The sequence below is a fragment of the Capricornis sumatraensis genome, chromosome 16, assembly GCF_032405125.1.
Source record: "Capricornis sumatraensis isolate serow.1 chromosome 16, serow.2, whole genome shotgun sequence".
Classification (NCBI taxonomy): Eukaryota; Metazoa; Chordata; class Mammalia; order Artiodactyla; family Bovidae; genus Capricornis; species Capricornis sumatraensis.
In genome coordinates this window covers 33968593-33982452 of record NC_091084.1, presented here as the reverse complement: position 1 = coordinate 33982452, position 13860 = coordinate 33968593, and the positions used below count along the sequence as shown (strand labels likewise).

Here is a 13860-nt window from a genome sequence, read left to right as displayed (position 1 = left end):
TTTGTCTTTGGGTATCTTGCATGCGTGCTCACTCACTCATGTTTGACTCTTTGCGACCCTATGGGCTGTAGCTCGCCGGGCGGCTCCGTCCATGGAATTCTCCAGGCAAGAATACTGGGGTGGGTTGCCATGCCCTCCTCCAAGGGATCTTCCCGACCCAGGGATCGAACCCACATCTGCATCTCCTGCATTGGCAAGTGAGTTCTTTATCACTGCGCCACCTCGGGAATCTTGGACAGTTGTTAAAACTGTATGATCTATTGATATGTGCCCCAACATGGACGAACCTCAGAAACAATATGTTAACTGAAGGAAGCCAAACACAAAAGGTCACATATTACATGATCCCATTTATATAAAACGTCCAGAACAGGCAAATCCATAGAGACAGCCTGGTGGCTGCTAGGGACTAGGGGGAGCAGGGAACAGGTAGTAGCTGTTTAACAGGGAAGAGGTTTTATTCTGGATGAAAATGGTTTGGAACCAGAGAGAGGTCGTGGCTGCACAGCACTGGGAATGTACAAAATGCCACCAAATTGAATCATTCCCTTTAAAATGGTGACTCTCATGTTACGTGAATTTCATCTCCATTTTTTCAAAAGCCTCTGACCTGCAAAGAACATCACACTTCTCAAGTGCTGATTCAATACCTAAGAGCTCCCACTCATAAGAAATACTCCTTTCTTCTCATGTCAAGCCTTCATGCTACTGAAATATGCAGCTCAAGTGAGTCATAGAGGAGGCAGGCTGAGGAGTGGGTCTCTGCCCAAGGCAATCCTTCAAAATGCTGTCAGCGGCCTCTGCAAAGCCACAACATCCTTGCAGACCTGCTCCCTGCTCCCTGCTCCCTGGCTGGAGAAAGGGCCAGAGGCTCAGGACTAGCATCCACTTCCAAACTCACACATCATCTCAGTCTCCGGGCAGACCCAGATGCTCCAAAGAGGTTATGTGTTTTGCTTCATTATTCAGAGAGAGGGAAGAAGCTGGGGCCGCCCAAGCCCCAGGCTCTGGCTTATTATAAATAGAAGGTGGACGAATAAACTGCATAAACTGCTTGTTGTGTGAAGGCAGGGCTCACTTATATTCCCCAAGGCCCCAAAGGGACTAGGTATCTTTTGAGGCTCCTTAGTCATTTCTCACCTGTCAGTCCCCAGAACACTTCTGGAGGAAATCAGAGTGACAAGTCTGACGATTAGTAAGAAATTTACAATAAAACCCACCAAGATCTGTACGGTCATTGAGTCTTACTCAAAAAGATGGGGGCCCCTTAACGGAATGGGTCTGACGCCGCCTTCATTCATTTCTTCTGCCATTATGTCTCTCAAATCGGTCAAACACGAAGATCAGGACGTCCCAGACACCCACGGCCGGTCGTCCTCACCACTCCTACACAGCTTCTTCCCAGAGCACAAGACGAGGAGGACAAATAAGGCAGTCTGGCTCATTCCTCTGCCTCACTAGCAGTGAAATACACAGAAGCATTTAAAAAATTCTCCAGTGAAGTATAAAGCAAATAGCCTGTCCTTCAACTCCGAGGACAGAGGCGGCTGCTAAATCCTTGGAACTGCAGGACAGGCCTGAGGAAACCAAAGACAGACACCCGAGGTCCAAGAATAACAAAGTTCCTCCCACCGTCCGTTTGCACGACCTAAATGCTGCTTATGCAAATCGGCCCTCCGTGTCCCCTTTCGAGACTGTGTCCCCACTATATTTAGTAAGCTCATTTTCCTCCCTGGACTCTCCACCTCAGAAGGAAAGCTGAAATCTAGTTTAATTGCTCCCTGCAGAGAAGCCCTATCCTGGCCTCTCCGCTCACTCATCTGACTTTTCTCAGTGACGCTTCAGCCAGAGAACTCACTACTTAACTACTTAACTACTTCACTGATCAGCACGGGCTGCCCATTTCACAGACCAGGACACAAAGGGAGAAGAACCTCAAACTAAAAACTTAGCATTTCTCTACAATCTCTTTAACTAGAATCATGAGCAGTCTTTAGATTACTTATATGCCACCTCCTGACTTACAGTATCAGTTTAGAGAGACTTTATTTCTGATAGATCTTTGGCAAGCAGAATCTACCCGCTGTTGACCTCTACCTGCCACTCCCTCCTGGGGAAGCCCACTTTGTCATTTAGCAAATAGCCAGCTCTGCTGTTCTGGGAGGGCTCCCTGTAAAAAAAAAAAAAAAAAGAACCTGTGAAAAATCTCTTTGTCATGAAAATAATCGCCCCTTAATTCACCAGTTGGCAAGTAAGAAAAAAAAAAAAAGAAAATATTCAGGCCAGAAGAAACTTCGGGAACATCTAAACCATCTTCCACACCATGTAGATGGGGTTAAACCCAAAGATTTAGAGCTGGGGTTTCCATCCATCTGCCTTAAAACTCGGGGGCACAGAGCACAGCAAGTCAGTCGTGTCTGACTCTTTTCGACCCCCTGTAGCCTGCCAGGCTCCTCTGACCATGGAATTCTCCAGGCAAGAACACTGGGGTGGGTTGCCATTCCCTTCTCCAGAGGATCTTCCAGACCCAGGGATCGAACTTGCGTCTCCTGCACTGCATGTGGATTCCTCACCATCTGAGCGTCCAGGGAAGCCCAGAACTAGAACCAGCCTTAAATTAGGATTCACCTCCGTAGGATGGTTCCAGAGTATCCCCTCTCCTTGACTCTCCTCTTCAGCTCTACGGCTTCACAATAAATAGCCCCCCACCTCATTCATTCAGTAAATATTTATTGAGTACTTGCTCCATATCAGATGCCACAAGAGGTGTTAAGAAAACATCAGACTTCTAGGTCTTGCCTTGTGGCTCTCAAATCATTAGGGGAAACAAACATTAAAGAGTTAATTTCATGAATAATGCTTACAGTTGTTATTTGGGAGGAGGGCATAACCAAGCGCAGGGCTGCACTGAAGACAGGACCCCCAGTGGGCACCAAAAGGACGAAGAGGAAGGAGTCCTGGCAAAGAGGGTGGAGAACAGAGCAGAGAGACTGAGGAAATAAGAGGACGATCAGGGCGAAAGCCAAGGACTCGGGGGGACCCGCAACTTGACAAGTTCAAAGAAAATTCACGGAGCCAGAAGAGCCAAGGAGAGGGTGGAATTATACGAGACCTCTTGGCTTTTAAAGGGGAACAAAAGAGATCCCAGCCACCGGACCCCTGGCTGAAAGCAAGGCCTTCACTGGATTATTTACAAAAGGCAAAGACCGTAAAGTTGAGACAAATCAGAGACTTGGGTTTGAATCTTGGTCTCTACAGTTGACCAGCTGTACAGCTCTTGGGATGTCCCTTTGCTTTTTGGAGCCTCAAGATACTCATCTGTGAAATGAGCAGAATAATAAGGCTGTAAGATGAGAGACACCAGAGAGCCAGTGGAAGTTGTACTTTAACCACCACCTCCATAACAACAACAACCACACAATTCAGGGTCTCGACGACCGCCAGAAAGGCAGGGACATCCATCTGCCCACCAGCCAATCCACAGCAGGTGCCTGGGGATACTTTTGCTTTCTTACCAAAGGAGGGAAAACTCACTGTGTAGACATGAATTGGAGAAGCTCTGCAGGGCAAAAGGTATTCTTTGGCAAACTGCATTTCTTAGGGATGTCAAAAAGTGGAAAGACAAACTTATGACAAAATTAAAATATGTGCTGTTTTTTTTTTTAATGTATGGATGCCTTTCATTAAGATTTAGTCTTTAACAATGACTCTGCTACCAGTCCTCCCTAGGAAAGAAAGGCTTCTTTTCATATTGCTAAAATAATAATAAGGCTTGCCTTACTAATTTTACAGGACGGCTGTTAAGATTCAAATGAGATGATATTCATGAATATATTTCATAAACTGCAAAATGCTGAAATATGTTCTCTTGTTACTGGTATGGTCTTTATACCAAAATAAACCATTCTTCACAAAATGGCAACACACAGGAAACTAATGTGACATTGCAGGGGACGTGGATTTGATTCCTGATCTGGGAAGACCGCACATGCCACAAGCAGCTAAGCCTGTGGGCCACAGCTTTGAGCCCGAGCACCCTAGAGTCTGTGCTCTGCAACGAGAAGCCCGCGCACCACAGCTAGAGAGTAGCCCCGCTCGCCACAACTAGTGAAAGCCCTCTCACAGCAGCAAAGACCTAGTGCAGCCAAAAATAAAAATAAACAAATAACATTTTTAAAAAACTACTGTGCGCATGGCCAGGTTTGGAACACCGAGGCCTAAGAGCAGGAAGCAAAGACATACCTACCCTGATGAGACACTACATGTCTGTGTCAAGCTCAGAAGCCAGTCATGGCCAAGCCCTGCATTCAAGCAGCCTTCCCCTCACTCCACACCTGAGATCCGCAACCCGGGGAAACCCAAGCTCCAGTTCCCAAAGCTCCAAGGAACCAACACAGACATGACACTGATTTCTAGCACTTTCCTCGCCCCAAGAGTAAAGCATTTACATTACATGCCAGAACCAAATGCCTCAAGACCTCACCTTGTGTGAGTGCTAAGTCACTTCAGTTCTGACCAACTCTTTGCGCTCCCATTGACTGCAGCCCACCAGGCTCCTCTGTCCATGGGATTCTCCAGGCAAGGATACTAGAGTGGGTTGCCGTGCCCTCCTCCAGGGGGTCTTCCCAACCCAGGGATTGAACTCATGTCTCCTGCGGCTCCTGCATTGCAGGTGGATTCTTTACCACTGAACCACCAGGAAAGCCCGACCTCACCTGCTGCTGCTGCTGCTAAGTCGCTTCAGTCGTGTCCAACTCTGTACGACCCCATAGATGGTAGCCCACCAGGCTCCCCCGTCCCTGGGATTCTCCAGGCAAGGACACTGGAGTGGGTTGCCATTTCCTTCCCCATGCATGAAAGTGAAAAGTGAAAGTGAAGTCGCTCAGTTGTGTCCTACTCTTCGCGACCCCATGGACTGCGGCCTACCAGGCTCCTCCACACATGGGATTTTCCAGGCAAGAGTACTGGAGTGGGTTGCCATTGCCTTCTCTGTGACCTCACCTTACCCGTGGCTTAAACCCCACAGCAAGGCTGACCTCTCATTCACGTGAGATGCCTCTGGTGCCAGGAGGGCAAGCAGAAGCCCCCGGGGCAACTCCCCAGCCCCAGCTTAAATCCCCAGCCCTGTGATGACAGCCCTTTCTCCTCCACCCAGCTCTCCACATCCACTGCTGAATTCTTCCCTCTCAAGGACGGAGGAGGCCTCGTCTCTGCAGGAACCCCGGCATCACCTCCAGCAACAGCTCGCCTTGCCAAATCCAGCGAACCGTGAGCATGGTTAACTACAGGATTTTTTTTAAAAGAACTCCTCAGTTGAGAGAACGTCAGGGAACTAAATATACACAGATGAGGTAAGTCATAGGTACACAGTCTCATGTTACTCGATTAATTGAGCACAGGTTTAAAACATTTCAAGGCTCTTCCACCCTCCCCCAGCCTCACATCCCCTCACCCGTCTCTGTCTGCTGCTCTCCCCACCCTCTGCCATCAGCAGGGTCCTCTGAGGGACCCTGGGGCAGGTCTTGTTCCCAGGCCCCTGGGGTAGACCCACATGGAAGTGTCTTGCCTGTGTCCCCTGGGCTAACAGAGAAACAGGGTCCTTTACTATCTGGGCCCTTCCCCCATGTGTGGCTCCTCTCGGAGGCACCCACATGAGGTTCTCCGGAGAGGGTCCCTAAACTGACCTTACTCCCAGCATTGTTTTTAACCCCCACCCCTCCAAACTCCAACACATCATCCCAGCTTCTCCCCATTTCTTCTGGGCACAGAGGTTTCCTGCGAGTGAGAAATTTCACCCTGACACTATTTGGCTCCCCAGCCCATCAAAGTAGGCTGGCTCTCACCTCAGTCCCAACTGACACATTACAATCTCCATTCACCTCACAGGCTCAAACCCTCACTTATTTTATTTCAGAAGCACCCCATCCGCCTTCCCTGCTTTGATCCAGTGCTTTGGGGGCAGAGGGTTTCTGCTCGACAGACTAGTCTCTTTTCTAAATAAAAGAAGCCATGTTGCTTACCTTCCTCACTTAAAAAAAGGAAAGGAACAATAAATCACATGGTGGCCCCTACAAGGCACAAAACACGGATGATATAAGCACATCTTTTTATTGCCCTTGTCTACCGCTCCGATGTGGGATGCAATCACATCAGCCTGCCTTTCTGAGAATTCGTAGCAGTGTTTTTAATCTAATTCAGGGAACTGGAGATAAATCATAGTGAAGGGTCCCGATTTGCTGAGTTGAGTGGAGGCAGCGGCAGCGACAGGCAGGGTTAAAGGGCAGGGACGGGGGTGGGGGAGTTCCCACCCAGGCCGTGATGGAGACAGCACGCCCGATGTTTGTCTTTGTGCTGGCCTGCAGGGCTGCAGGGATGAAGACAGACCTGACTGCACTGGGGCAAAACAAGGCGAGTCTGGGAAGCAGAGGGCAGAGGTGAGGAGGTGGCCCCCAGTTCAGGCATCATTACTGCTTTCTTGGCTCAACAGATGGGTAGGGTCTGCACACCAGCCGGGGCCATGTGGGCTGCTGTGTGGGCAAAGCCACAGCAAAAGCGAAGACACACAGGTCTGCCTTCAGCGCCCAGGTCCCCAGTGGGAGGAAGCATCTGCACACAGGCTCCCGCTAAGGTGAACAGGACACCCATGGTACCCTCCACCACAGCCGGCTGCTGCACCCCTACACGGAAAGAAAGGCCAGGGTCTCCTGACACTCTCCCTGGCAGCCAGCAGCCACCAAAACCTCAAGTTCAGACAGCAGCCCTCAACCCTCGCTTTCCTTCCCCTGCTTTCCTTCCCCTGCTCGTGGTGGAAACAAAGACCAGCCTAGCGGTGCCTACAGCTGCTCCCTGGGTGAGACAGCGACCGCAGTGGGAAAGGGGGCCACACACCACCCAGGGAAAGCTATGCCATCCACGGGCCACATGCAGCCATTCAAACTTAAATTTAACTTGATTAAAATTCAATGAAAGGAAAATAACTTCAATTCTTCGGTCGTCCTAACCACATTTCAAGCGCTCAACCCCCACAGATGGCTCATGGACACCCTGACCAGCTCAGCTACAGAATATTTCCATCATGGCAGGAAGATCCATCAAAGAGACCTGACATGAGGCCAAGAAGATAAAGTCTTCCGGCTCCTGGCTGGTAGCAGTGACATGACCTGGATGTTACCATTATGACTGACAGTTACCCAGTAGACAACAGAATTTTGTAATTATTTTTAAATCCCTGTTGGGGTCCTGGCTGCAAGAGTTAAGTCACTTATGAGGTCCTATTTTTATGGAACCCACCCCAAAATGCTCAATGCATGCCTCATATTACAATAAAAAAAACTTAGGGTTTCACAGAAACATGGGATGAAACCCAAATCTTGATCATGATCAGCAGCCCACCTGCCTTCTCTGATTTATAGCACCATCAGCCACTTCAATGCTAGAAGGCTGCCCATGCCACTTCTTCAAAGGCCCAAGGTCCACAGGTCAATAAACCAATAAATTAGGGCGAAATTAACTGCAACTCATTTTAAACTGAGGGAAATTGATTTTTGCATCTACGTGGTTGGACTGAATACGCCATGTGCCAACGGATTCTGGCCTGAAAATGCACAGGAAGGTTCTGTACTCGACAAAGAGGACGGCTCAGCTCTGCAGCCCAGACCATTTCTGCTGAAATACTGATCCCTGAATATTCAAACCAAAATGCAGTGAGTTCTCCTTTCCTTTCCATCATACCCAAACCTAAAAAAAAGATGGAGGAAAGGTTATTATAATACCTCAGCTTTAATATATTTCTCTGCAGTCAACTCTCAAATTATCAGCATCTGAATTATTGTCAAAATTTCTAAACTCCAAACTGGCTTTCCCTAATACATGTATGCCAGCTATTTGCATACCAACTGCTCAAAGAATACAAGCTCATTTTAACATGCACCTAAGCAAACTTTAATTAGGAAAGTAAACTGATGCTTTAAAAGACTAAATAAACAAATAGCAAAAGCAAATAAGCTATTTTGGGGGTTACCCGCTCTCCAGATTATTTGCAAGCTCCTGTGTCTGTCCATTACAGCTGACAGTATGACGCTCGGCTCCACGGATCCCTGGCCCTGGGATTAAACAATGACACGACAATAGCAGTCATCTCTTAAGGAGGAAAATCCAAAATATGACAAATGAAATGTTCCTACAACATCCATCTTTTGCTTGGGGATGCTCGTTGCTGTTAGAATCTGCCTCCCCGGATCCCAGGTCTCAGAGGCATTTATTAAGCATACTATTTTAACTCCACTTTACAGAATTTAAAGAAAACATTCTCCAAAAGAAAATGAGTTAAAGCCAAGATCCATGATCTCTGTATTCTGATGCTCTCACACATGTGAGCTCTACATCTCCAGGGAACTGCCCTCCAGCACCTTTCCAAATGACAAGGCCACAGAATGCTGCTCTCCCGGCCTCAGCCCACAGGAACCCTCCAAGTGGAATAGTATTTTCTACCCTGGCCTGGAGTAAAAGTACAATCCATTTTATACTAGGACACTTCAGGTAACTCCCCTCCTATTGCCATAAATATACTTTGGAGCTAATGTCATTACTGATGATATTAGGGGCTACGGATGAGAGAAAGCCTTTCAAGTTTCATGTCCGTATGTTATATATACATAGAACGTTTTTGGAAGGACACACAAAATACTGATGACCATGGGTGTCCACTGGGAAGGGACACCAGGTGAATGGGGACACAGGAGGGAAGGAACTGTACTTCTCACTATATACTCTTCTGAACAAATACTGTTTTGCAAACACGTGTTACCTACTGAAGGCTAAATAAACAGACTGGATGGCTTGTCATTTCACCCCCTTCATTCTCCATCTCCTCACTCCTCTTCCCTGTCCCATTTTCCTCCCATTCATTCCACCTCTCGAAGCCTCCATCGAGGCTTGCCCCTAGACAGGCAAGCTGTTAAACAGCGGCCAGAGATGGAACAAAGAACTGTGCCCAAGACGAGATGCCAAGCAAGACCAGGAAGTCTTTCACGGTCACACCCTTTATCAAGCCAACTCAACAGGCTAAGGAACTCTTCAGCTATGTAGAAGCCAACCTGACACCACAGAGGCTTTGCCTTCTCATCTTTTGGAAGCATACAGGTCAAATGTCCTAACTTCAGAATCAACCAGCCAATTCTTCCCCAAGCAAGTGTATCAAACAAGAATCTACCTCAAAGAGATCTAAAGCTACACAGTCTTCCATCCCCCAAAGGAGGCTCTTTGTCTTGGGTCCTTGTACTGTAACAGACACTTTATTTTCAGTCTCAAATCAGGACACTGAATACTCCCTGGCCTCTAAAAAGCAGGAATTATCAAGAGAGAGCTCATTGGGAGGAAAATAAACCTGTAAATCCTGTTAGGCTTTGCGCTTCATTCCAAAGGCTTTTCCCCCAAAACAATACCATTAGCATTAACATGATAGCCCTAAAAGGGAGCATTCTGCACAACAGAATTGCAGCTCTTCGTTCAAAATAAACCCCCAGAAAAGCACAGGAAAATCAGGGCTCCCTAACCCACATTCTGAGCCAACTCATTTCCACTCTCCATTTGTGGGCTCACCACAGTCCTCCTTATAAATACCTTTTCTATAACTTGGATGTGCTTCCTACCCTCCAGGCCTTTTTTCACCTTCCAGGTGGGCAGCTGGTCCACAAATATTCATTAAGGGCCTCCCAAGTCCCAGGGACACAGAGGAGAGGCTTGATCCATGCCCTCAAGGAGAAAACTGGGAGATGAAACAGTCACACAAGCAATTAGAACACAAGACAGTCAGTGCTGCAACCAAGCTCAAAAGAATTCTTCCCATCAGGGCTTGGGAATACTAAGAGACTTTCCTTGGATGCTGAAAAATGGAATAGAGGTTTTGCAGGCAAACAGATAAACAGGGGAAGAATATTGGAGGCAGAGGAAAAAGCAGGTGGCACAGAGGCATGGAGCTGACATGAAATCAGGAAGGAATCCAGTGCGGCAAGAATGTTGGAATCCCCCTTCTTGGATCTGGCCTGTTTCAGAAGAGGCACAACAGCTAAACCTAGTTTACTCCAAAGGTTAGCAGCGCCAAAGGAAAAGAATGACACTGATTCCAACACAGGGCTCTTTCTCAGATGCAGAAGCCCTCTGGCTCCCCTCCCTGAAGCTGGCAGCCTGAACATCACCCCGGGGGTCTTTTTCCATCAGGCAGCTTCTGCTTCCAGCCCTGATCTGTGGTGCCTGGCATCCTCTCAAATGCACTCAAAGGTCAGAGGATGAGACGCTGCAGAGTGCCTGAGCCCACTGACCCTTTATCACTTCATCTGCCACACCTTCCCTGTCAAACAACCCACTCACACCCCACTGGAGAGTTGTGGCCGGTTTATCACGTCCCTGTTTCCTTGTCCCTGTCTGGTACATTTCCATGCCTGTACATATATTTGCATCTGCTTTATCTGCTCCTTAGATTCTAAATTTTCTGAAAGCAGTGATGAAAACTTCCCCTGCCCCTTCATCTGCACTCCATCCCTACATAGAATAGTACTGAATTCAACTGACACTACAGGAAAACTTAAAGTGGGGGGGGCTGGGGGGAGTATTTATACTCTCTCTTTAGTGAGAACTGGCTTAAGGCTAGAAGCGGAATGTGTTAGTTGCTCAGTCGTGTCTGACTCTTTGTGACCCCATGGACTGTAGCCGGCCAGCCTCCTTTGTCCCTGGAATTCTCCAGGCATTGGAGTGGTAGGTAGCCATTTCCCTCTCCAGGGGATCTTCCCAACCCAGGGATCGGACCCCAGTCTCCCGCACTGCAGGCAGATTCTTTACCATCTGAGCCATTAAGGATCTAATTTATAGTCTGCACCCTGATACTTTTGAGAGTGAACACAGCACATTTCATATCCAACAGGGACAACTTCTAAACCAGGTCTGTCCCAGGGGAAAAAAGAGGCAAATGGTCATCTTTACTAGAAAGATCCTTCCAAAGAGTCCTGAGGCCCTTCAGAGCTCCAAGACGGACAGGCCAAACCCCTTCAGCCTGATTCCTGTTGCCTGGGGTCTGAAAGGTCTGCACCAGACAGTGCTTGTAGCAGAAAGCCCAGGAAGTCCTTCCTTCAATCTAACTCAGACACTTACAGATTCAAGTTAATCCCACTTTTATTAACCTCAGGGCAACCAAGAACAAACACACAGGGAGGCAGCCTCGGAGAAGACGAAACACTGCTCTGGGCCCTTACCCTTGATAGGAATTCCTCATTAAGAGTTTCACAGCTAGTTCTCCATCCTTCCACGGAAACAAATTCAATCTGGCTGACTCAGAAATATGAAAGTCGAAGGTTTTTTAGTCACTCCTAAGGAGAACACAGTTTAACTTGTCCCAAATCCCCAGGAGCTTTTACAAATGGCACCTGCGTGCATATTTTTGCCACCAGGAAGTTCTTCTGGCAGCCCAATCTATATTTGTGGGGGACCTGAGATCCAGAAAGGATCAGCTTCCATTGCTCCCCATTCCCAGCCCCCAGAAAGGTGACTCAAGTCCACAAGAGAGCTGAGCTGATGGGAAGACTCAGTGAACCCAGGAGCCTCTCTCTCACCCTCCCCCATCCTCCATCAGGATGCTGGTGTCCCTGTGGAGAGCAAGGACCCTGCTGACTTCTTTCACTAATACAAAAAAGAAGTTTCAGAAGGGAGTGGAGAGGGCAACAAGGATCTGGACCCTCGGGGGACCCACACAGGCAAGTTCCATCAGCCCATGCCAACCAGCTATTATATGCCCACAGCACATGCTCTTGCCTTAGGGCTGGTGGTAGATGGAAGTCAAATGCTCCCATCCTCGAACCTCCATCCCAAGCCCCTTTCTTACCAATATATTTTTTCTTTAGAAAGAAGTTATTAAGAAGCACTGCATAAAGAGTGGGCGACTATTTGATCTCTCAAAGATCACTGAGACAATGCGGACAAAAACTAAAGAGCCAGCAACCCTGCCCCACGTGACCTTGGGCTAGTCACTTCACCTTTCCCGGCTCTGGTGGCTTCATCATCAAAATGACACAACAGGGAGAGATGGTTTATAATGTTCTTCCGGCTCCAAACATTGAACATTAAACTCTATATGTTTCCTGATGAAATGGCTAAAGGAAAATCAGCAAAGAGATGCAGAATTCAGACCAATCTTTTAATTTCTACTTTGAAGGGAACATTTTGACTGGAGAAATCACATAATTGACCACCTCCACTGTTTCCACTTCTTTTCCCCCACTGACCTGCCAGCTTTGTTAATGTCAATCTCAACCACAGGACTGTGAGTCTCATGAGGCAATAACACGGAGAAATTAATTTTGCCGACACTGATTCTAGCCCACAAACTCGGTTTGCAATTGCCAGCAGTAAGTCCGGCCATAAAAGTGAAATTCATGTTCCTCATGATCTAATAAGCCCATTGCCTGGATAGAAATAAATCATCTACTGAATAATAACACCTACCAAACTCCTGCAGTTCTTCAAATCCCCAAGTGTCATGAGAAATATTCCAACATTAAATCAGTGTTTTGAAAGGGGTAGGATGGATAGAACCTCACCCCCCCCCCATCACCACCAAAATAAGAATTCAGCCCTTACACACACACACCTCTTGTGTGACTATATGCCCAGAGTCAAGATATCAGGTTTGCCCACCTTAATTGTGGTTTAAAACGGTAAGTGCGGAAACCCCCTCCTCTGGCTGTTCTGGGTAAACGTACAGCAACTGCAGAGTGCTCGCCTCCGCTGCTAACTGATGATACAAGAAAGCAAGCCCGTTTTCCATCTACACGTAAAATGAAGCTGCACCCTTCCGATACCTGCCAGAAACTCCACCGGAGAGCACACAGCCTGGGGGAAACAGAGCACCCCACGAGTGCCCTGGAATCCGTCTGCTAAAATTGGCAGGAAGAAGGAAAGATCAAGGCGATTCAAGTGCTGACGGTTGTACTCCTGTGTGCGGAGGGGAGAAAAACAAACGCCAGCCGGGAAGTCCCCAGCGGTGCCTGCACCTGGGAGGCGACAGCTAAGGATGGATGCGGGGGTGCGGCGGCGCAGGGAGAAGAAAAAGCCAGAGGGAAGGCGGGGGCCGACCGCTCACCTGTCCGTACACCTGGATGGGCTCCTGCTGCAGGGCAGCGCTCCGTCTCCTCCGGAGCGGCTTCTCGTCCGCCCCCTGGGGCGCCCCGCGCGCCCCCAGCCGCAGTTCGAACGGGTCGCCCCGCACCACGAGGAAGCCCCGGTCCTGGGGCCCAGGCGCGCGGCCGCCGGGCAGCGTCTGCGGCCAGATCTGGCCGACAGCCCCGGGGGGCAGCAGCACGATCAGGACGAAGAGGAAGGGGAGTCGCGACTCCCTCCTGCTGCTCCGTGTCGCCATGTTCGGGCGAACGCGACCGCAGGTGGCGCCGCCGCCAGGAGAGAATGTGCAGCGCGAGGCCGGGACGCCGGCCGGGCCGGGGCCGCGCGCGCCGCTCCCGGGGCTCCAGGCCGCCCCGCTGCGCCCGCCGCCGCCGCCGGGTCCCGCTCGGCTCGGCGCGGCGCCGTCACGTGGGACGCTCGCCGCCGCGGCCCCTTCGCGCACTTTCGCCGCCGCGGCCCCTCCCCCGCGCGGCGATGGGGAAGTCAAGGCAGCGGGCACGCGGCCCGGGCCCCAGGCGGGCGCTTCTTGTCGCCCGTGCGCCCTGCGGCAACTGGGAGTCGCGTGGGGCTCGCCGGTCCTCCCTGGAGTTCTCGCCTTCTCTCCCGGGTCGTGTCGAGGTCGCCCTCAACCTCGGCCAGTTTCCTTTCCCGACTGTACAGACCTGGGTCCCGCCACACTACCACCTCATCCGC

At 49.5% G+C, this 13860-nt stretch overlaps 1 protein-coding gene across 1 annotated transcript in view; it reads right to left on the bottom strand.

The window, feature by feature from the left end:
- The window catches only part of SORL1 (sortilin related receptor 1), a 164547-nt gene extending 151142 nt beyond the window's left edge, over positions 1 to 13405 (bottom strand). Inside the window, exon 1 of the mRNA XM_068989373.1 lies at positions 13130 to 13405. Coding sequence (XP_068845474.1) covers positions 13130 to 13405 — 276 coding nt within the window. The remainder of the gene's footprint in view (positions 1 to 13129) is intronic.
- Positions 13406 to 13860: the final 455 nt, after the last annotated feature.